Source organism: Chrysemys picta, chromosome 5 (genome assembly GCF_011386835.1).
Source record: "Chrysemys picta bellii isolate R12L10 chromosome 5, ASM1138683v2, whole genome shotgun sequence".
NCBI lineage: Eukaryota > Metazoa > Chordata > Testudines > Emydidae > Chrysemys > Chrysemys picta.
The window spans coordinates 59,034,452-59,059,625 of NC_088795.1; the positions used below are offsets into that span (position 1 = coordinate 59,034,452).

Here is a 25,174-nt window from a genome sequence, read left to right on the forward strand (position 1 = left end):
TGGATGTTGTGTGGCTGAACCCAGATGAATGGGCCTATTCGGAAGGGGTCCAGAGTAGAAAGCCCTCGACTAGGCAGACCTACTTCGGCAAAGTGGACGAGGTATACCTGCTGGGTGGCCGCACAGGGCATCTCCCCTTTGTATTCTTCAGTGCAGTGTAAAGCCACGACGTGGTCCTCAGTATGCACGTTCACAGCCTAGTATGCCTTCACGCAACAGGCCAGGGACAATGCTAGGTTTGGCAGAGCTGTATTGCAATTTACATGTCTGTGAACTCCTTACCCACCTCCAGGAGTACTGCTGGGAGCCACCTAAGTTGAATGGACATGAGCAATCACTTGAAGAAAAGGCCATTACCTTTTTCTGTAACTGGTGTTCTTCAAGATGTGTTGCTCATGTCCATTCCACAACCCGCCCTCCTTTCCCCACTGTCAGAGTTTCTGGGTGGAAGGGGCCGGCAGTGCCCTATATGTTGCAGCATACGCGTGCCACTCCAGGGGGTGCCAGAACTGGTCCCTTATGGATACTGCTGAGGGAAAAACTTCTGGCACCAGTGCATGTGTTGAGCACGCACACCTAAGTTGAATGGACATGAGCAACCCATCTCGAAGAACACAGTTACGGAAAAAAGTAACTGTCTTTTATAATGTCTACAGCAAAGAAAGTTTGTGGAGAGAGAAAATGGAGAGTGAAAACAATTCAAATTAAAAAAAAAAACTGATATAGCCCTGAGATTGTTAGTTATCCATATACTGTAATAGTCTGTCTACTAATCACATAAAGATGTTTGCTATATATAATGTATTAGAAGAAAATTTCTAAGCTTTAGTTTATGAACATGAGAGAGAATATCATTCAAAACATTAGAAGAAATTAGGTAAGCAAGAACTATTTAGCAAGTTTGTCACGTGTAAAAAGTGTGTGTGTATCCATCCATGCACGATTGCTAGTGGAGGGGACACTCTTTCAATTGCTAACGATATTTCTTAGAACCATCTGACACTGGCCACTGATAAAACAATTATGTGGGTTTCTTTGATTAGTATTATTTTGAAGTCTCCAGCTTTGTTCATAGCAATGATTTTTGTTCCAGCAAATGCCTGTGAGAGCCTTGGGGCTCACAGAAACAATTTTCATTGTTTAACCACTATTTGCAGGTTTCTTTTTAAGAATTCATGGAAGGCTTTATATTCAGACACTCATGGAGCAACTGAGTCTTCATTATGAAGTGAAATGTCTCTTCGTAGTCTTATCAGCTAATGAGAGAGCTTTCGAAGATACTTCTGCTGGCTAAGTCTGAGTCTGACTCATGTAGGAAAATGTCAGAACATGATGGCTACCACTGCTGAACTATTACCTGCATTCTCCTCTTCGTGGATTCAAGTGTGTTGATCTTAAAAAATGACTCATAACTCTGCTGCCACTATTATGGTTTCCCAGGAGTCTTGTTTCTTGTTGCTATATCCTGTTAATTCCTCTCCATTAACCAAACAAGTACTGGCAGCTAGTACTCCAAAACCCTTAGGACCTTTTCAACCTGATCTAGCCCCCAAAATAGGCAGTGACTACTTGCAAATCCTCCACACTCTTCCCAGTTAGCTTTCTCCACTTTCCAAAAAGCTTTTAAATGTAAATCCATTTGGAGTCTCAAGGCTTTTCTCTGCTCAAAACTTTCTCTACAAATGCAAAAACCCCTCAGGCAACAAAAATAAAACCAAAAACTGGCAGAGACTAATAACAAATGAAGCAAAAAGTCAGAGCAAAAGCACACTTTTGCCACTGTGGATTTCTTCTCTGTCATGTGATGGGGTGATTCCCCTGAATGACAATTTCATGCTTAGTTTTAATGCATAGTATTAAGTAACTAACTTTTTGTCTTCTGTTTTTACTCATCAGGGAAATCTGTCGTACAAATATCCAGGCTTATGCGTTAAAGAATAAGAATTAGAGGACTTCTGATGGAATTACTTCCTAAACCAAGCCAGATAGCTAAATTTGACCCCAGTGTGTATAGTGTATACTTTAAAGGAGCTTTTTGTCACACATTGAAGCACATTAGGGTTTAGGCTTAATGCTATCTCTCAACATTAACATCTCAATTCTTGAACACTCGAAGAACAATTTTTCCAAAAGCCTAGGTTTTTAATAAGCTTTTCTAGCTCAATGGGGAAATCTGTGTGGTGCTGCTTAGAAAGCTTGAGGCAAACACACAATCCAAAGAACTTTTAAAATTTATAAAATGACATAGCCAGTCTTCTAATGACTAGATTTCCATCCAGCTCACTTGGCAGGAAACTACCCATGAAAGGCTTAGGTCATAATAACTGGACACTGTTTTATGGTGTGAAGGCACAAAATTGCTGTACTTGATGTACCCTGAATGTGACATTTCAGTGGCTGCACATAGATTCAACAGTACTTGAAAAATGTTTTGAGATCTCAGGATAAAGATGCCTGATAATATTTTTTGCAAGTGTCTAAATTCCATTTTCAGAATCACCTACATCCTGGTGCAAGTCACTTGGACTTGGGCTCCTAAGTGACTTAGGTGCTTTTGAAAATGGGACATAAGCTCCTAAGTGACGTAGACACTTTGATAATTTTACCTGAATTCTTTAGAAAGCAAGGTTTAGATAAAAGAAAGAGCCCTCTAGTTATAAAGGAGATAGTAGCTAGAAATAAACTGTTTAAAAAAAAAAACCCACTTTTTTTGTATAAAACTCCATTTTCACATCTAGTGTCTTCAGTCTAGTAATCAGAAATATCATTGAAATCATCTGCTGTTCAAAAATATCCAATCTATAATACTAGTGGGAAAGGAAATGCTTGTTATAAACACTCATCTGTTTGCTATTTTATTATTTGTACTACATAGCACCTAGAAGCCTTAGTCATGGACCAGGACCCCACTGTAAGAGGTGCTGTACAGACAAAACAAAACAGTCCTTGCCCCCAAAGAACTTACAGTCTCAGATAACAGATGGATACAGAGCATGCACTGCAAGGAAACAATATGGTCAGCATGATAAGCAGTGGTATGAGCACACCAGTGGGCTAGCCGTTGTCAAGGTTATTACAGGTATCATGACAGAGGAGAATTTTAAGGCGGGATTTGAAGAAGGATAATGAGCTAGCTTTGTGGATGTTTACAAGGATCTACTCCCTGTTATATGACACAAACTGAAAATTTTGCACATATCTTAACTGGATTTTGCAGTGTGTTTATCATCAGGCTTTTGGATAATTTACTTAATGTATCATCATACATAGATTGCAATTCTGAATTACATGCAGTGCCCATAATGCAGTTTTTCATGGCTGTATAGTGAATATAAGAAGATAGTATTTAAATCTCAAATGCTGTTCAGATGGAATTTCTTCTTATGTACTACACTGAATCAGGTTGTAACTATGACAACCTAGCAGACAAAGTTGCACTCAAAGGTGCTCTTAATATACTGCTGTGTTTAGTCGGGAACAGGTTTAATGTATGAAATGTAATTCCTTTTGTGAGATATTAGTCTTTATTAGCTATATCTGAAACAATTTTTTTTTGTTGGCTATAGTTAAGTATGAACTTAATAAAACATACCTGGTATTTCTTATTGAGCTACAAAAGCTTGTTACAAAGCAGAATTTGTATAGCATCCCTTACATTGGGTCGGATCTTGCCTGGGGCTTCCAGGTGCAATTGCAATACAAATAATAATAATAATAATAGGAATGAGCTCATTGCATTTCCCTTGCTATTTTTAACATGTTAACTGAAGGTCATTTGCAACAATGGGAAGTAATGTTTTCTTTATAGACACCAAAACAGTTCTTGTTGCTTTTTTCTATTTCCTGTGGAGAACATGTTTAGATCTGGATGTGGGTGACCAAGTGTAAAAGCTAGAGAAAGCTCCTACCTTATGGGAGGAAAAGTCCTCTCACATATACTAGAAAATGATCCTCTCAGTTACTCTAGGTTTTGCAGAACCATCCTGTAGAATTCTGTCAGGTAGTTCTAAAATCCTATAGAATTTCATAGCCACTGATGTCTCTTGTGTAGTAATTGCTATAGAACCCTATAGTTTTCTTCCCTACTAACTTCTATGGGACTTTTTCCAAAAAGGCCATCAATATTCCTGGCTGCTTTCTTGCTGCTCATCCTATACATGAGCTGATAAGCAAACCTGCAGTCTGATCTGTCTTCAAAGTGTGGTTACAGGCTGCCAGTTGAACAGAGCTACATGAAGGATTTGGGGGCAAATTTTGCATATGGAAGTAGAGTAGTGGCAGAGTATAATATTAGGTCACATTAGGGTCACTGCTATGGTCCTGGGATTAATGCACACAATAAGCAAGGTAATGGTAGTCAGGGAAACAGCAGGCAGGACTGTTACTTGGAGAGAAGGGAAACCAAATGAAATCATTTCTGCCATCTTTCTGTCGGCTGTTCCCCTGGGTGAAAAGATTATATTACGATTACATGTATTCTTACTGATAACCAAAAATTGGGCTGGAATTTCTGACATTAATTAATGTTTCTCCAATTTTTTTTCTTAGAGCCACTGGAAAGGAGTTTGCACTGAAGATTATAGACAAGGCAAAATGCTGTGGAAAGGTAGGGTACACCCATTTACATGCGACAGGAGTAAAAATAGCGTTCACAGCTCTTCATTAGTCAAAGTGGTGTGTGTGTTGGGAGGGGTGGGGTTGGGTTTGATAGAACTGTGACTGCTTTCAGAAACGTGTTTAACATTAGCAGGATTATTTTCCATCCAAAATGCAAACAATAGAAGTAGTAACTGTGTTAATCTAGAAGATAATGGAACAAAAACAAACAAAGATTGTAATTTATTCTATTGGACTAACAAAGAAAATGTGCAGTATTTCCACAATTGTTCTTCCTTCATTGGGCCAAAATGGAATAAAAAGAGAAATGTGAAAGTACAGTATAGTGACTTTGATTGTAAAATCTTTGAAGGATGAAACGTGTGTGTGTGTGTGTGTGTCCAGCACCTAGCATAATGGAACCCAATACTGATTATGAAGGCAATTCAAATTATAAAGGCCCCAAAGTATGTCATGACTCACATCAACAATAGTAAACATTGTAAGCAAAGTTAATATGGGATAAATTCCTACAGTCCTTATTCAGTCAAAATACCCTATTCTTTTTCGAGTGCTTGCTCATGTCGATTGCATTTTAGGTGTATGTGTACCAACATGCACAGTCGTCTGAGATTTTTGCCTTAGCAGTATCCGTAGGGTCGGCTGTGGCACCCCCTTGAGTGCTGCGTCCATGTGTTGGTATATAGGCACCGCCAACCCTATGCCCTCTCAGTTCCTTCTTACTGCCCATGACGGTTGGTTGGAGTGCCTTGTCTTGCAATCGCAAGAGCATTAGCGGTTCTTCAACAGCCCATAGTCTGTCATTTTTGTATATAGTTTAGGTACTTAGTTAGCTTTTAAGTTAAGAGTTAGGTTAGTTTGGTAGTTAGTCCAGGCTGGGACTTGGCCCCAGAGTGAGGCACACCCCGTTCTCTCAGATTCAATCTCGTCATACAACAGGCTGATGCCTATTAGTGACCCCCATGACCATTGTCTGAAGTGCTAAAGAACAAGAAGGCCGACCGGTGAAGGCCCCAATGCCTAAGGGCAAGCTGATTATGGGACTGCCCCATAGGGTCCCTGGATCGCAGATGTAGATCCCAGTCTCCGCAGCCTAGGACCCTGGCACCGCATTCCTGGTCTCCGGTCAAGAGGCCCAAGTCCCTGACGCCATGTTCTCCCACTAAGAGACATGGGACACTGAGGTTAAGGCACTGGTCCCTGTACCACCGGTACCAGCGAGCTTCTCATCAAAGATCGCCACGGCGCAAATCACCCTTGCCCAGACGGTCTTTCAGACATGCGTTCCCACGGGGACAGGATTGCTCTCAGTCATGGCACCAATCTCCATCCCCCCGGTTCTGCTCACTGGGCAGGCACCGATCCTCGCCTCGTCGGTCGCTGACCCAGGGTCAGCCGGCAGACTCATGCATCAATGGCTCTGCCCTGGTCACTGGAAGGGCAATGGTCTGACTCGGACTGGAAGTTCAGCCCCTCGGCAAGGAGGGGTGATTCGCTGCCGACCCGCAAAGCCAGCACGGCACCTGCCACGACGGCATGGCAGCAGGGACAGTGGCCTGCTCAATGGCCGTACTGGAACCCATGGGGTGTGCTCATAACGTCAATCCCGTATTCCCACCAGTCCTCCCTGGCAGCCTCGGACAAACTGCCCCTTGGGGCACGGTGCCAATTCCAACACCGGTGCAGCGCATCGGACTCCAGCACCTAAGGAGCCGTCCCTTCCCCATCAGTGCACTTGTCCTTGTTGTGTCCGGACGAAGTGGTGGCGGGTCCCTCCCAAACAGGCAACCCTCCCTTTCCCCTACTCCTCCAAATGACTTCAAGGAGCACCAGGCCCTTCTTAAGAGGGTGGCTACCAACTTGAACTTAAAAATAGAAGAGGTCGCAGAGGAGTCTGACTTCTTTAACATATCCTCCTCCAACAACAAGGCCCAGATTGCACTGCCTGTCCACCCAGGGGTCCTTAAGATTGCCAAATTGCTGTGGCAGACCCCCTCTTCCATTCCGCCGACTTCTAAGAAGGTGGAAAATAAGTATTATGTCCCTGCAAAAGGGTTCAAATACCTGTATACACACCCTTCAGCAGTGTCACTGGTCATGTTCGCTGTTAATGAAAGGGACAGGCAGGGCCAAGTCAGTGGCACACTGAAAAACAAAGATGCCTGGAGACTGGACTTATTTGGCAGAAAGATTTATTCAATGGCATAACTGTGATTTTTCGGGTATCTCACCACCAGGCCCTGTTAGGCAGGTACAGTTTTAACCTGTGGGACTCCCTTAATAAATTCAAGGAGGCTCTCCTGCAGGACCAAGCCTAGGGGTTCGCTGCTTTGGTGGACGAAGACACAGCAGTGGCAAGGGGGGTCCTTCAGATGGCCTGGGATGCTACTGACTCAGCAGCCAGGGTGGTTGCCTCTGCAGTGGCCATGAGGCGCAGCTCCTGCTTGCAGTCCTCCGGGTTACCCCAGGAGATGCAGGCCACTCTACAGGACCTCCCATTTTGAGGGAATGGGGCTCGTCTCCGAGCTCATGGACTTGAGACTCCATGGCCTTAAAGACTCCTGTGCCACCCTCTGCTACTTGGGCAGCCATACTCCTCTGCAGGCCAGGAAACTGTTATGCCCTCACCTCCTCCACTTCCCCAGTCCAGGTCTCGGGGGACTCCCCGGGTGGGCACCTACAGGAGAAAGAATAGAGACCAGGGGTCTAAGTGGCGACACCCGTCGTCTTTCCATTCATCTGCTCATCCTGGGCCTTCCAGAAGCCAAGGAGGCCAAAAGCAATCATTTTGAGGGTGCGCTCGAGGGTGACACCCCAATCACTTCCCAGGATCCACCCTCCCACTCTTTCCTCAACCACCTCCATCCTTTCCAGTCAGTCTGGTCTCAGCTGACCTCGGACCGTTTGGTGTTCAAAGTAAAATCATCATGTTACACTCTGCAGTTCGTGGTCAACCATTCCTTCCACCCCCCCCCTTCCCCATTCTCCTTCAGGGACTTGTCTCACAAGCAGCTCCTCATCCAAAAGGTCGAGAACCTCCTGTGCTTGGGGGCAGTGGAGGAGCTCCCTCGAGACATGAAAGGAAAGGGGTTCTACTCCCATTACTTCCTGATCCCAAAAGCAAAAGGGGCCTCAGACCCATCTTGGACCTGTGTTGTCTCAACAAGGTCTCTCAAAGTTGAAGTTTCGCATGGTCTCCCTGGTCTCCATCATCCTCTCCCTGAACTGGGGAGACTGGTACACCGCCCTCGACTTGTGCGTATTTCCACATTTCCATTTTCCCAGGGCACAGGCGCTTCCTTCATTTTACGCTGGGCCAGCGCCATTTCCAATTCATGGCATTGCCATTCAGACTCTCGTCAGTTCTGAGAGTGTTCACGAAGTGCATAGCACCAGTGGCCGCTTACCTGAGGCACCGGGGTGTTCAAATTTACCCGTACCCCAATTACTGGCTAATAAAGGGTCAGTCCTGGGATCAGGTGCAGCAGCATCTCGATCTGGTTTGTTCCACTTGTTGTGACCCGGGGCTGTTAATAAACAAGAAAAAGTTGACCTTAAGTCCAGTGCAATGCATAGAGTTTATTGGAGCAGTCCTCGACTCTACTCAGGCCAAAGCCTTCCTCCCTCAGGCTTGGTTCCAAGCCATGGCGGACCTCATCTTGTGCATTCAAGCCCACCCCCTCACCACCGCTCACACATGCCTGTGATTGTTGGGCCACATGGCGGCCTGCATTTATGTGGTCCGACATGCATGACTCTGTCTGAGGCCCTTGCTGGCGTCAGTCTACATCCCCAACAGACACAGCATGGACTGGGTGGTCAGGGTCCCAGACCATGTACTATTGTCACTCACCTGGTGGCAGAATCCAGCATTGATGTTGGAGGGGGTTACCTTTGCGGCTCCATCACCGTCGGTGACCCTCATCTTTGATGCTTTGGACCTGGGGTGGGGAGCCCACAGGAGCGATCTCAGCACGCAAGGCCATTGGTCGAGTTATGATTGCTCCCTACACGTTGTCAGGGAGCTCAGAGCAGTTCGCCTGGCCTGCCAAGCCTTCCTACCTCTCATAAAAAGCAGGCTGGTCCAGGACCTGAGGGACAACAAAACAACTATGCTCTGTATCAACAAGTAAGGCAGAGCCAGATCATCTGCTCTTTGCCAAGAAGCTCTCAGGCTCTGGGACTTCTGTGTACAACATGACATCCATCTCATAGCCACACATCTCCCCAGAGCTAGGAAGACTTTGGCAAATCGCCTCAGCGGGGCTCTCTCATCTTGCCACAAGTGGTTCTGCCATCCGGAAGTGGTCAGCATCATCTTCCAGAGGTGGGGGACTCCCCAGGTAGACCTGTTCATGTCTAGGCAGAACAGGACATGCCCCATTTTCTGCTAAATTTGGGGGATTGACAGAGGCTCCCTGTTGGACGCTCTTCTACTTCCATGGTTGGGGGCTCTGTTGTATGCCTTTCCCCTCCCTCTCCCCCCATCCCCCTTCCCGGCACAGTGTCGTTAATTCACAAGGTCCTCATGAAGATCAAGCAGGACATGGTGAAGGTGATCATCATAGCGCCGGCCTGGCTGCACCAGCCCTGGTTCGGCATGCTTCTTGACCTCTTGGTGGCTGCTCCGTTACAGTACTGCTCAGGCTGGTCCTAGTGTCCCAAATTATGGCAGTCTTCTGCATCTGAACCTGGTGGCACTGCATTTGACGACTTGGCTTCTGTATGGTTAAATGCAGAGGAGCAGGAGTGCTCATCTGGTGTCCAACAGGTCCTCTTGGGCAGTAGAAAGCCTTTCACCAGAGCGACCTACCTGGCCAAATGGAAGTGGTTCGCTTGTTGGAGCTCGGGTAAAGGCATTTGGCCCGAGCAGGTCTCACTGCAGTTAATCCTGGGCTACTTTCTGCATCTCAAACTCCAAAGCCCATCCCTTTCATCTATTAAGGTCCACTTGGTTGCTATCTCGGTGTTCCATCTGTCGCTCAAGGGTAGGTCGGTTTTCGCCCAGGACATGACTGCCAGGTTCCTCATGGGCCTCGAGCGCCTGTACCCACACATCAGGAGACCCATCCCTCCATGGGACCTGAATCTTGTGCTATCATGGCTCATGGGGCCCCACTTCAAGCCTCTGGCTCCCTGCTCTCTTTTCCTCCTTCCCTGGAAGGTCGTATTCTTGGTTGCAATAACATCTGCCCACCAGGTCTCGGAGATTAGGGCACTTACCTCAGAGCTGCCCTATATAGTCTTTTACAAAGACAAGGTCCAGCTTCGGCTTCACCCAGCTCTCCTGCCCAGGGTGGTCTCAGTTTCATACAGGCCAGGACATTTACTTACCTGCCTTTTTTCCAAAGCCGCATAATTTGGAGGAGGAGCATAGATTGCATTCCCTAGATGTCAGGAGGGCACTAGCCTTCTACATTGAAAGGATCAAGTCAACGCAATTGTTCATCATGGTGGCCGACAGGATGAAAGATCATCCTGTGTCCACTCAAAGAATTTCTTCTTGGATCATTGCCTGCATTCGCTGCTGCTACAATCGGACACAGGTGCCACCTCCGGCGATCCTTACTGCCCACTCAGCCAGGGAGCAAGCCTCTTCGGCAGCTTTCCTATTCAAGTGCCTATCTAGGACATCTGTAGGGCGGTCACCTGATTGTCCATCCACACATTCACGTCCCATTCACACTTACCCAGCAGGCCCAGGACTATGCTGGCTTTGGTAGAGCAGTACTGCCAGCTGCTACCAGGGGTTCTCAAACTGGGGGTCAGGACCCCTCAGGGGGTCATGAGGTTATTACATAGGGGGGTCGTGAGCTGTCAGCCTCCATCCCAAACCCCACTTTGCATCCAGCATTTATAATGATGTTACATATATAAAAAAGTGTTTTTAATTTATAACGGGGGGGGGGGGTTACACTCCTAGGCTTGCTATGTGAAAGGGGTCACCAGTACAAAAGTTTGAGAACCACTGCACTAGACTATGAAATCTGAGCCCACCTCCATTGATACTGCTTGTGAGTCACCTAGAATGGAATCAACATGAGCAAGCACTCGAAGAAAAAACGGTTACCTACCTTTTCATAACTGTTCTTCAAGATGTGTTGCTCATGTCTATTGCATTCCCCACCCTCCTATCCCTCTGTCGGAATTGCTGGCAAGAAGGAGCTGAGAGGGCATAGGGTCGGCGGCGCCTGATATACCGCCATATGGGCACGGCACACAAGGGGGCGCCAGAGCCAACCCTACGGATACCGCTAAGGTAGAAATCTCTGTCTGTGTACGTAGGTGCGCACACGCATAGAATGGAAAGAACATGAGCAACACATTTAGAAGAACAACAGTTACGAAAGGTAGGTAACAGGTTTTTTTTTTCTTCTTTGGGGCTAAAGACAATTGGAGTGGGCCCCCAGTGATTTGGCAAGCATGGAAGTTTTCAAATAAATAAGACATCTTCCTTATATTCCTATTTTACCTAAAACTTCTGCCTTGTCCCTTATTTTTCCATCTTGGTTGCAGCACCCCCTTCCTTGACCTATATACAGCTGGACTTTCGAAAACAGCATTCTATTGACTAGTGACAACACCCTATCCCTTACAAATAACATTTATTCTAAAATTGTTGTTTAAGCTTTAAGTGGTGAATTTAAAAGTTCAGATTCTGTCAGCTGGGAAACACATCAAACCCCTTTCCTGTCTTATTCCCAGGTGTCACAAGCAAATGTTATAGAATTGAGGCCAGTGTCTTTATGAGCATTGCAGGCACAAATTGGGAGGATTCTCTTGGCTGTTTTCTCATCCGCACTAGGGTGGGAGACTTTCTTGGGAGTTTCTGCTGCTATACTGATGCTACCCAAGATCTGTTGATCTTGCCATGTCTGGTTGTCTAGTGGATGAAAAAGAATAGTACACAGGTGTTTCAGACTGAAGCATTATGAACACCAGCCTACTGGACTGATTGTGGGACAATTCCTAAGCAGGGAGGCCTGAAAGAAACAGAATCTGGATCTAAAAAAGTTATTGGACTGAATTTTCGAAAGCATAGATAATAATTAACTATTAATAAAACATTTCTGGGGGAGCAAGGCTGGCCCAGTGGTTGGGGCACTGGCTTGGGATATGGGAGATCCAGGTTCAATTCACACTTCCACCACAGACTTCCTGTGTGACTTTGGGCAAGTCACTTAGAAAATTAAGAAGCAACAAATATAAAACAGTAAATAAGTTCTTTTTCTAATGCAATATAATTAACCAGTGGAACTTGCTGTTGAAATCTATCAAGTTTCAAGACCGTTTTAGACACTTTTATCCCAACTAGTGTACTTGCAGATGCTATTCTTATCCACATAAAGATGTTGGTCTTCATGCTACAGGCACTGATCATCACTTGGGGTCAGGCAAGAATACACTTAAGACATAGTATTTTGGATAAATGACCAGATGCAGGATGGAAGCCACTTACCTTTCTCTGAAGGTAAGAAGTATAGGACACTCTCACAGGCAGGATCTGGGGCAGATAAAATGGTCTGTTCTGGTATGCCAGTTTTTCTGTTTCTGCAGTGTTTCCATAGGTAGCCCATTTTTTATGGATTGTTGCACAAAACTCTTTTTTGATGCAACCTTGTCTGAGACTGTAAAATCCAGGGATATTTGAAGAGATGAGCTATAGTACAATATAATTATAAATGGCAAATGCTGCATACCCATAGTACAGTGTTCTGCAAGAGGTTTAGATAACATTCCTTCTGTTAGGCAGGAAGGTAGCAGCTATAACAGTGTACATGTCCATGTGCATTACCTGCTTAATGCATTAATCCTAAACTGTCTGTCAGGAGCTAGGAGTTTAATCTTGCCCCTACCCCATTAAATAGACACAGAGAATATGAGATAAGTTACGATCTAGTAAGGTGACTTCATGAATGACCATGGGGAAAACAGTGCTCAAATTGCTTCTCTGTGCTGAATGTATCCGCACCCATTCCCACATGTCACAAACCTTAAAACCACCATCTGGCCCAAATATGCACAACCTTTGCATTGAGGATGGTCACTCCTGTCCAGCACAAATGTACTGTCCAGCAATTTGTATCTTGGGAGTTACAACTTTTTAACCAAACTAGTTGATCTTTTCTCATCCATCAGTATACATGTTAATAGTACAATCATTTCTACTTAAATAAATCTTTTCAACTTAGACTAAAATCTATTTCAGCAATTTCCCTGAGGAAGAGGTTGAGGCAGCTGTGGAAACTGACATATTTAAAAAGTTTAATGGAATACAGCAAGGACAAGATGATTAAAAATTAATAACCATAAACAGGTCAGCATTTCACAGGACATGTATCAGGACAGTGATGCAAGAGCATTTTGTAACCTTTGTATAAAAGGTTAATTACAATAGATTGTTACTTAAACCTGTCTAAAGAGAACAATTTAGTGGCTCAGATGAGGCCAAGATAGCATAGATGGTTCTGTGCTGCTAGGGTCAGAATTAAATAGTGTAATGAATTGATTATGTTGGCTATTTGCTCCTAAAGCTGAGATTTTGTTTATAGTAGGGTTCCACATTTCACTTGGTTCCTTGGCCCTGCTTTATTTAGGTTTTTTTTCATGAATCACAATAGCCAGCATTTTACAATGGCTCCTTTCTGTGGGTAAAGGTCAACCTTTTTAAACAAAATTGTTTCGTTTGTTTTTCTTTTCTCCAGAGCACGTTTGCTTGGAGCAGACTTAAGTTGGGTTGCTGAACGACAATTGATGTTCTTGCAAATTGGGTTTCAAAGATGCAACCCGTTTAATCAATATATGCTGCACCACTCACAGGATGAGATGCATGCCTGGTATGTGGGTTCTGGGAAATAGACCCGTTAATTCAAATTAATGAATTACACAGCCATGTGACTGAGCTTTGAGCAGAAAACAAGACCTCTTTATATAGCCCTGCAGAAAAATGGTGAAATAGTGTGAGGTTTTCAGTCACTGCTCATGTACAGTCTGTCATAATGTGTACATATCTACTTCCAGTAATTCTGTTCACAAATGCATGAGGTGCATGTTACTAGTCAGTGTTTTTAATGTGAGCAAGTTCAGACTCCCAGTGAGGTGACTTATTTCCCAAAGTGCAAATAACCTCTTGTTTTATACAGGGATGGTTATTAGATTTACAATGAACCGAAAGGTCCCTGTGGAATGTTTTCAGATATTTTAAAAAGGAAAATAGCAAAAATATTCATGAATGAAAGGGAATGTGTGACTTTCTTTAATCTCCAGCATGCAGTTTAGTGGATGGGTGTCTTGAATTTAAAACAAAAAGAAAAAAAACCCTAGAATTAACTTATTTTAAAGCCTTTTTAACTCCATATGATTTTATGAAAATATGCTAATGAGTGTGAATATAATGTAACTGGAATATGCTTCATGCAAAAGGTTTCTTGTAAGGTATCATTACAAAGCTTATAATCTACTGAATGTGGTCATCCAATTTGTATAAATGTATCATTCTTGTATCTGAAACTAGAAATATGAAATAGAAATATGAAATTGTAATTATGCAAAGTGTGGGCCATTAAGGGTAGTTTGGAATCTTGATGGCTCCCATCAACTAGGACAATTGGTTGTAAATAGCTCTATTTACTTGCAAGCCTTCCTGTGAGTCAGGCCAGGAAGAATGAAGGCTTGGGGTGTCATCTGGTACTGGAATCCATCTTAAACTGGTGCTTTTCGATTTAGAAGGAGGGGTGGGGACCCAGAGAGACACAAGATTTCTGCCTTGTGCCAAAGCTATATAAGGGGGTGGAACAGAACAAGGGGGCGGCAGTCATGAGAAATCCCTTAGCTACCACCTGAGCTGGACAAGGACTGTACCGGGGAAAGGATTGGGCCCAGACTAGAAAGGAGTCTAGTGTGTGAAAGAAGCTTATTGGAACATCTGAGGGTGAGAGATTTCATCTGTAATCAGTTTCTTAATGTATTAGGCTTAGACTTACTTGTTTTTGTTTTATTTTGTTTGGTAACTTACTTTGTTCTGTCTGTAATTATTTGGAATCACTTAAATCCTACTTTTTATATTTAATAAAATCACTTTTGCTTATAAATTAACCCAGAGTAAGTAATTAATTCCTGGGGGAGCAAACTGCCGTGCATATCTCTCTATCAGTGTTATAGAGGGCGGACAATTTATGAGTTTACCCTGTATAAGCTTTATATAGAGTAAAATGGATTTATTTGAGGTTTGGACCCCATTGGGGGCTGGGTATCTGGCTGCTAGAGACAGGAGTACTTCTTAAGCTGTTTTCAGTTAAGCCTGCAGCTTTTGGGGGACGTGGTTCAGACATGGGTCTGTGTTTCCAGCAGGCTAGCGTGTCTGGCTCAACAAGACAGGGTACCGAAGTCCCAAGCTGGCAGGGAAAACTGGCTCAGAGGTAGTCTCAGCACATCAGGTAGCAGTCCCAAGAGGGTCTCTATGACCGAACCCATCACAGGAATGTTTTCAAATATTTTAAAAAGGAAAAAAGTAAAAACATTCATGAATGAAAGGGAATCTGTGACTTTTTCTTTAATCCCCAGCATGTAGTTTAGTGGATGGGTGTCTTGAATTTAAAACAAAAAGAAAAGGAAAAAACCCTAGAATTAACTTATTTTAAAGCCGTTGTACCTTCATATGGGGTGGGGGCAGGAGAAAGGGGGAATAAAACCTAACCCTAGCACAATATCAAGCTGTTGGAGCTAAAACAATTTCCAAACTTAAATGGGTAAGTAGTTTTCAGGTTCTAAATATAAATATTAAACCAAACAAAAAATAAAACCCATGAAGTTGGCAGCTATTTTGTAAGAGATCAGGTCTGGAAGGAAATACAGTGGTATTAAGAGATGGTTAAAATGTGTCATTTCACCACAGCTCTGCAATATAAGTAATATCGTGAAAGACCTGACTGTGTGTGTGTGTGTGTGTGTGTGTGTGTGTGTGTGTGTGTGTGTGTGTGTGTGTGTAAAAATTAAGAACAAAAACAGGAAAGCTATCACCTGGAAGTTTTACTGGGAGTTCATTGTCAATTAAAATAAACTTTCTTTCCTCCTTTTCCTGACTAAACAGGAGCATCTGATAGAGAATGAGGTATCCATACTGCGCCAAGTGAAACACCCCAATATTATCATGCTGATAGAGGAGATGGACACTCCAACAGAACTCTATCTGGTAATGGAGTTAGTTAAGGTAAGACTATTTCAAGGAATTTTCTTTTTCATTTATCTACACATAATGTGAAGTCTAGGAAAATTCCAATATCACACAGCTCTCAGGAGACATAATCAGATAAGCATTTTGATGAGAACTTCCAATTAATCATGCAAATACTGTTGTTAAATTCCATTAAAATGAACTATTGTTATAATAAAAACAACAACGAGTCCGGTGGCACCTTGAAGACTAACAGATTTATTTGGGCATAAGCTTTCATGGATAAAAAACCCACTTCTTCAGATGCATGGAGTGAAAAATTACGCCATGCATCTGAAGAAGTGGGTTTTTTACCCACGAAACCTTATGCCCAAATAAATCTGTTAGTCTTTAAGGTGCCACCGGACTCCTCGTTGTTTTTGTGGATACAGACTAACATGGCTACCCCTGATAATTGTTATCATTTTTCACCTGGCATTAGACTATTCACATAGCAGGGATTCAAGGTGCTTTTTGTAAGGTAAGTGCCCAATCTAAAGAGAAATCCAAATATAGAACAAGAAGTTATGTGTAACTTTTTAAATTACATTGTTATATCATCACAACACACAGTAAACATGTCACCAGCTTGCAACATTTTTCTCCATCAGCTTTTCTTATTTAATCATTCACATCGAGTGGTGTGAATTACTGGGTTTGCAATTAAGCTATATCCTAAAGACAACAGACACAATTACTAAATAAGTTACACTCCTCTTCACAGACACAGTCCAGAAGCACAAATCTCTCCACTTCAGCTAAAGGAGATCTCCAACTGCTGGCAGATCTACAGCTGGTGGTAGTAATGTTGCTTATCTTCTGTGGGCTGAACGCTAGATATACCGTCACAGAGAGAAAAATCTTGTGAGCTCCACTTTGCTAACATTGGAGAGTGATACTGCTCTCTTGTGAGCCAAAGGCATTATGAAGCACCTCCATAGAAACATTTTAATGCATAGCATGAACCTGTTACACAAACCAGGGGTTTTTGGCATATTACTCCTGGGCAGTTTTGTGCCACTGTGCAAAGCGCAGATCATAGAATCACAGGGTTGGAAGGGACCTCAGGAGTTCATCTAGTCCAATATCAAAATAACCTATGTATAAACAAAATGCAGCTGTTGCTCATTATTGTCTGTAACAAAAGATATAAATGCTCAAAGCAGGACCAATCCCTGCATGGGCCGGGGCCAGGTCAGACCCATCCCCAGGAACTTCCCTGGGCTTCAGGAAGCTCCTCCCCAGCTTCCTGTCCTCAGTGCTCTCCAGCTATGGGGGTGGGGGTCACTGTACAGCGAGCTGTACCCCCAAATGCCCAACCCCGAGGCATCTGAATTTCCCCCCGCACCCAGACCACTCCCTGCTGAGTCGCCTGCACTCGAATCCCCACTGTGCTGAAGCTCACCCCCCTGCACCAAAATAATTGAAAATGGTGTAATTATAATGTTGTTTTGACAAAATATGCACAATTTTGCAGAATTTTTAATTTTTTGGTGCAGAACTCCCTCAGAAATAGCATATGCAGCAGCAAAGAAGGCAGAATGACTTGCAGAATTATTGTTTAAAAGGAAACACCTGAAAAATATTATATAGAAGAAAAATAGATCCCCTGTTACAATACTTAGCATATTTTCCCCATCATAAAATAAGAAAATATACAAATATACTGAAACAATCCAGAAATTTCTATGTGGCATAGGTCTGATATTTCTTAGTCGCTTGTTTTGTGACAAGATAATGAATAATTTGAGTGTCTAGGCCATCTGAGTTAGATTTATAAACCCGTATCAAATCTGAGGCTTCTCTCACACATGCTTGCATACAAATGTACATTCTTATCTCTCGTACAGGAACAATAGCAAACATGCAAACTAGTCTATATGTTAAAACAACAGCAGTAAACCCAGACTTTATCATTTATCATTATATTGGATAAAAGTATAAATCAACATTTCAGAAGGTATTGCTATCTAAAAATTTCACTGTACTCAAGAAACTTTTCCGCAACATCTGTTTGCTTGAAACCCCCTGGTGAAGGTTTGTAGCTACTGGCTCAGTACCACTGCTTCATTTCTGACTATCTCTAGAAACAGTTTTTATGTGGCAGATGGCTTTTTTGTTTTTAAGATGCAACTTTAAAAAAACAGGGTAATCTTTGAATATATATCCTGAATTGCTACTGCTTTCACATGTGCTACAATGCTTGGAATTCCACCCACAACCCAGCCAAGTCACTCCCACGCTTGTATCCAAGGTAACCATCATGATGGCACACAACTTAAATTAACTGCAGCAAGTGGAAATGCCATATAAATTAAAATATTTCTTTACTACTGTTTTTAAAAATGCTGTTACATACCCCTGAGCTATAATGGATGCTGGTAGGATATTGCACAACAGCTATGCTCAAAAAACACCAGGCAGACTCTGCCATATATTGCATGGGGCAAATATGCTGTGGAATGAAGCACTGTTATCATCCTGCCTCATTCTTATTTATTTTTACTTTTCATAATGTTTGCACTAAGTATTTCTAACATGTACTTATGTAATTATTATTGATTATTTGCATTCTTCTTCGAGTGATTGTTCACGTCCATTACACATTAGGTGTGCGCGCGTTGCGTGCACGGACGTCGGAAACTTTTTCCCTCAGCGGCTCCCGTCGGGCCGGCAGGGTCCCCCCTCCCACCAGAGCGGCGCCCCGCTCTAGCGGATATATATCCCTGCGGGCCCAACCCTCCCTCAGTTCCTTCTTACTGTCCGTGATGGCGTTGGAACAACTCTGTCTCTCGCTTGAGAGTGTCCCTTAGCGTTAATAGTTAGTGTTAATCTTAGCAGTTAACAGTTCTTTAGTAGTAGTTAAGCTCCTTTGTGTTACGTGTTTGGTCGATCCCGACACCAGCCCTGGGCGGCGGGGCATGTCGCACACCCAAGGCTTCAAGGCTTGTGCCACGTGCCGCAAGCCTATGCCGATAAGTGATTCCCACGACTCGTGCCTCCGTTGCCTGGGGGAAGCACACCAAAAAGAGCTCTGCAAGATCTGTAAGGCCTTCAAGCCCAGGACTAAGAAAGAGAGGGACTTTCGCCTTAAGCAGCTGCTCATGGAGGCTGTATTACAGCCCTCCACTTCGACGCAACAGGCCGCGGCACCGTCAACTTCGGTGCGGAGTGCCCCGGCATCAGTGCGTGATCTGGCACCGGTGGGGCACCATAAGCCGATGGCACCGACACAGCAAGACCGCCCCCGGCACCGGTCATCTTCGCCAGCAAAATCGATGGGCCAACCCAAGGCCCGAGGACGCTCCCTGCATAAGAGGGCAGCGCCCGCGAAGACCTCGAATGCGCATAAGGGAGTGGCGATCCCAGGACAGATCCCGGTGCCAGTGGCTCCGGCGCCGAGAGGCCCGTCGAGCCCCGGGATAGGCGCATCGAGTGAGGAGGAAGGGCTGGAGAAGCTTTTGGAACAGCCCTCCACCCTGGACACGTTTGAGGTAGCAAAGGACCTCATCGAATTGTCCACTGTGGGTCCCCTCTAAGTCAAAGATAATCCGCCAAGACTGCCATCCTGAGGCAAGCCGGCAATGGTGTGCCCATCACGGTCACCATCTCGGCACTGTTCACGGCGCCGTTCCCGGTCGAGCTCCGCCTCGGTGGACTCCCGGCTACCCTCGGCGCAGAGGGCCACACAGCCGTCGGGCCCCAACAAGCACCCGGCACTGACCCAGCAGCCCTACTCGAGTAGGCACCAGGACGTGTCAGCCACGCGATCCCCAAGACCGACCACTTGCAGTCGTTCCCGGTCCCGAGGTCACCGGTACCGGTCCAGGTCCAGGTTGGCAAGACGTTACTCCCAGTCCCGGAGGCACTACTCTCCGACCCCGGACCGGCACCATCCCACGGCACCACCGTGGCCATCCTGGTCACCGTCTGTGGTTTCGGAGACAGACTTGGGCCAGTCCAGCAGATTTGCCCACAGGGCACCAGCCGGTAGGGAACACGAAGCCGCTTGGCACCCACAGTGGGGCCAGCCAGGACAATGGCCATTCTGGACCCCTTGGGCCTACCACCAGCAAGGCCCCCCGTCCAGGACCTCGAGATCTGGCCCCTCGAGACACCGGTCCCGCTCCCCGCAGGGGCGCCCCTCCTCGCGCAAGGAGGCCAAGGTCTCCAGACCACGGAGCAAGAAAGAGCCGACTCGGCACCGAGCCCGCAGAAGGGGCAGGGATAACAGGCATAGACGTAACAACACGCCTAACCAGGGCCAAAGCCACGGCCAAGGCAAGCCGCAGCCGGGAAATAAGCAAGGGTTTTGAAGCTGCGATCGAGGACAGAGTACCAACCCTTATACCGGATCCTCCTCTATGTTTCAGGGACCGCCTGCCCCATTTTTACCATGCTTGGTCCCGTATAACATCGGACCGCTGGGTCCTTCGCACGGTGGAGGCGGGATACACCCTTCAGTTCTCCTCACCCCCCTCCCTCCCACCCCCCATCCCCGTCCCTCTTCAGGGACCCCTCTCACGAGCAACTCCTTATGCAGGAGGTGCGGGCCCTCCTCAAAGTAGAAGCAGTGGAAGAGATCCCTCTGGACCTAAGAGGGAAAGGGTTTTACTCCAGATATTTCCTCATTCCCAAAGCAAAAGGGGGCCTCCATCCCATTTTGGACCTATGCAAACTAAACAAATTTTTGGTCAAGGCACGTTTTCGTATGGTCTCCCTTGGCGCTATTATCCCATCCCTGGATCCGGGGGATTGGTACGCTGCCCTCGATATGAAAGATGCGTACTTTCACATCGCCATCCGCCTGGCCCACTGGCGGTTCCTGCGCTTCACCATCAACCAACACCATTTCCAATTTATGGTCTTGCCCTTCGGTCTAGCAACGGCCCCGCGAGTGTTCACGAAATGCATGTCCATGGTGGCAGCCTTTCTTCGAAAAAGAAAGATGCGGGTATACCCGTACTTGGACGACTGGCTCCTCGCGGGCAGGTCAGAGGACAAAGTCCGCTCCCACATGGCACTGGCGTTACAGGTGTTCCGCAAGCTCGGTCTACTGGTCAATGTACCCAAGTCCTCACTGATCCCCACACAGAGACTGGATTTCATAGGAGCAGTCCTGGACTCGGTGGCGGCACGGGCAAGTCTTCCAGTGTCACGGTTCCTGGCCATTCAAAGGGTTGTAAGCTCCATCCAACAATTCCCCATGACCATGGCCAGATGCTGTATGCAATTCTTGGGGCACATGGCGGCTTGCACACATGTAGTCAGACATGCCCACCTAAGACTCAGACCGTTACAGTTGGCCCAAACGTATCGCCCCAAGAGAGACCCCTTAGACCTAGTAGTGACAATCCCAACTCGGGTGTCGAACTCCCTCCGCTGGTGGCTCGATCAGCAGCAGGTTTGCGAAGGGGTCCCTTTCGCCACCCCGCAACCCACTCTGACGTTAGTAACAGATGCGTCGTATCTGGGCTGGGGGGCGCACCTTGGGGACCTGCAGACCCAGGGTTTATGGTCCAGGGAGGAAAAGTTGCTTCACATCAATCTGAAGGAGTTAAGGGCAGTTTGCCTCGCCTGCCAGACCTTTCACGCTACCATAGAAGGCCACAGCGTGTCAGTTCTGATGGACAACGCTACCGCCATGTTCTACATAAACAAGCAGGGCGGGTCCCGATCCTCTCCCCTCTGTCACGAGGCGCTCCTCCTATGGGACTTCTGTATAGCTCACTCAGTCCACCTACTGGCAGCATATCTTCCAGGGATCCAAGACGGGTTAGCGGACCGCCTCAGCAGGTCCTACCACATGCACGAATGGACTCAGAGAGGACATCCTACATTCAATCTTCCAGAGGTGGGGGTTTCCCCAGGTGGATCTCTTCGCCGCCAAGGACAACAACCCAATGTCCTCAGTTTTGTTCATTCCAGAACCTCAGCCCGGGCTCATTGGCAGATGCCTTCGCGATTCCGTGGGGCGGGAGCCTGAGGTATACCTTCCCACCATTCCCGCTCATCCACAGGGACCCGCAGGGACAAGGCAACAGTCATCCTCATCGCACCGGCGTGGCCACGCCAGCATTGGTTCACGACCCTGCTGGAACTGTCCGTGACCGCCCTGATCACTCTCCCACTCCATCGCGACCTCATCACGCAGGACCAGGGTCGTCCACTCCACCCGAACCTAACGTCACTACATCTCACGGCGTGGTATCTCTCTCTGGCTAAACGATACGGAGCACAGGTGCTCCCAACAGGTCCAGCAAATTCTTCTTGGTAGTAGGAAGCCCCCCACAAGAGCGACCTACCTTGCCAAATGGAAGAGGTTCTCCCACTGGTGTGAGTCTCATCACATACAGCCTCTGCAGGCCTCTGTCCCATCAATACTGGACTACTTGCTGCACCTCAAGCATCAAGGGCTCGCCCCCGCCTCAATTAAAGTGCATCTGGCTGCCATATCAGCGTTCCACCCCGGAGAGTTGGGGGTTTCGGTGTTCTCCAACCCCACAGTAGTCCGATTCCTCAAGGGGCTGGAGAGGGTCTTTCCCTACTCGCGCCCGCCAGTCCCTGTATGGAATCTTAACCTGGTCCTAACTAAACTCATGGGGCCGCCCTTTGAACCCCTAGCCTCTTGCTCCCTCATGCACCTCTCGTGGAAGGTAGCGTTTCTAGTGGCCATCACATCGGCTAGGAGGGTATCGGAATTGAGAGCCCTCACTTCGGAACCCTCTTATACAGTTTTTTATAAGGATAAGGTGCAACTGAGGCCGCACCCCAAATTCCTTCCTTAGGTGGTCACGCAATTTCATATGGGGCAGGACGTTTGTTTACCGGTGTTCTTCCCTAAGCCCCATACGGACCCAAACCACCGCAGCCTGCATACCCTCGATGTCTGTAGAGCCTTGGCATTTTATCTGGAACAGACCAGGCCATTCCGCAAGTCGATGCAACTGTTCATTGCCACTGCGGAGAGAATGAAAGGCCAGCCTATCTCGGCGCAACGCTTGGCAGCATGGATTGTGCTTGGCATACGCACATGCTATGAGCTCGCCAACATACCAGCCCCGGAGATCAGGGCTCACTCGACTAGGGCCCAAGCGTCCTCGGCGGCTTTCTTGGTGCAGGTTCCACTCCAGGAAATCTGTAAAGCGGCGACCTGGTCGTCGGTGCATACGTTCACAGCCCACTGCGCAATCCATCATCAGACCAGAGAGGACGCGGTGGTCGGCAGGGCTGTGCTTCAATCAATTGTTCCTTGACTCCTACCCTCCTCCAATGGTAAGCTTGTGAGTCACCTAATGTGTAATGGACGTGAACAATCACTCGAAGAAGAAAAAACGGTTACCTACCTTCTGTAACTGTTGTTCTTCGAGATGTGCTGTTCACGTCCATTACACTTCCCACCCTCCTTCCCCTTTGTTGGAGTCACCGGCAAGAAGGAACCGAGGGAGGGTTGGGCCCACAGGGATATATATACGCTAGCGTGGGGCGCCGCTCTGGTGGGAGGGGCGACCCTGCCGGCCCGATGGGAGCCGCTGAGGGGAAAAGTTTCCGACATCCGTGCACGCAACGCGCGCACACCTAATGTGTAATGGACGTGAACAACACATCTCGAAGAACAACAGTTACAGAAGGTAGGTAACCGTTTTTTACAGCATCATCTAGAGGCTCCAGCTGCTAGGCACTGTACAAACAAATAGTTCTGTAGTACCCTGATGAGTTGATAATGTAAATAGACAAGACAGTCAAAAGCAGGGAGAAAGGAAGTGGTGGTATCCTCCTCTTAGTGTTGGGGAACTGAAGTGCAGAGTGGTGAAGTGACTTGCCCAACGACACACACAAGCCTGTTGAGTATTGAACCCAGATACCTGAGTCCCAGTGCCTCAGTCTACAAGTTCATCCTTCCCTACCATGATAGCTGTTTCCAAGGGCTTGTCTACATGAGGAAAAAGGCTGCAGTAGCTGGTGCACTTTGGAAATGTACTAAGCTAAACCACATGAGGTCACTCTTAGTATGCAGTAAGTGGGTCCACACAGAGAGTAAGTGAGGAGTTGCTAGTGTGCTTTAAACTCACACCCTAGCTTACTGTGCACCAACTTCTCCATGTAGACAAGCCTCGAGTGGTGCAGCCTATCTTTCCCGTATAATGCATGACGGGTCTTTGTGCATGCCTTTGGTGCAAGGATGTTGAAGTATGGCTTTCTCTGACATCTTTTCAGCAGTCTGACTAGAGTATTGATACCTGATGATTTTTCTTGTCATTGCCTTTGATGTTTTCCCTTACTTTAGGGAGGAGACCTATTTGATGCTATCACTTCTTCAACAAAGTATACGGAGAGAGATGGTAGCGCAATGGTCTACAATCTAGCCAGTGCACTGAAATACCTCCATGGTCTCAACATTGTGCACAGAGACATTAAGCCAGAGAATCTCCTGGTATGTCACTTGTTTTGTCATGCTTTCCATTGCTTCATCCTCCACAAATGTAAATGTTTGTATGTAAATGTTAAGATGCCAAGGAGCTGAACAATCAGACATAGAACATGAATTTAGAACGACTGCATGCTTAAAATAAATCTCTTTCCATTAAATATTAATAGACATAGGGAAAGTGATCTGTGCTTAATGTGCACTAGACTCTAGACCTATCATTTACATTTTGATTCCTGGCTCTGACTTGGATAAGCACAAAACAGGGTTTAAAAATGTGTTAATGAATTATTTACAATCCTAGTTTCAATTTAAAACAAGGGTTTTAATCCCTTTCTGAAGATCCCAGGGTTATTTGAAGTAAGATATTTCCTCTCCCATCGCCACATCTGGTAAAATCTTTTTGATGACTTCTCAGTATCATAGCTATAAACTCTGAGAGTACACTTATTTCCTCAGAAGGAACTATATTTCATTTCCATTAGTTCCTGTCAGGGACATAAATATCTACTGCTCTGTGCCTGATAGCAACAAATATTGTGGATTCTGTTTTACAAACTCCAAGTGGAAATTGGCAGTGGAGTGAGTGCCTTATTTCCTGTTGCTTTGTAGCTTATATAGGCAGAGTATGCAAAAGGTTACTAAGTCACTGACAGCAGAGGTAGTGTTTAACACCCACATTGCACAGGTGTAAATAACTACCTACCATGCAAGGCACTGGACAACCAAGTCCAGAATCCACATCACTGGCACGGTGTCATCAGTAACTGGAAGCCTTATGTGTTGGGTTATTTAAGCTCTGTTTGTCAGTCCTGTTAATGGTATAATGAGATTGCACCAAAGGGGAAGCTGATAAAAGGGATTTATGTCTCTTACTCTAGCAGTGGCATTTGAACAAGCACAGACAACAGGGCTGG

At 46.0% G+C, this 25,174-nt stretch overlaps 1 protein-coding gene across 5 annotated transcripts in view; it reads left to right on the forward strand.

Moving 5' to 3' along the window:
- DCLK2 (doublecortin like kinase 2) overlaps positions 1–25,174 on the forward strand; it is a 153,967-nt gene that overhangs the window by 108,431 nt on the left and 20,362 nt on the right. For all 5 annotated transcript variants that reach the window (XR_006174410.2, XR_006174411.2, XM_008166098.4 and 2 more), the window contains 3 exons: positions 4,549–4,606; positions 15,707–15,826; positions 24,117–24,263. Coding sequence is in view for 3 of the 5 variants with exons in the window: in XM_008166098.4 (XP_008164320.1) it covers positions 4,549–4,606; positions 15,707–15,826; positions 24,117–24,263 (325 nt within the window). In the remaining 2 variants the exon portion in view is untranslated. The remainder of the gene's footprint in view (positions 1–4,548; positions 4,607–15,706; positions 15,827–24,116; positions 24,264–25,174) is intronic.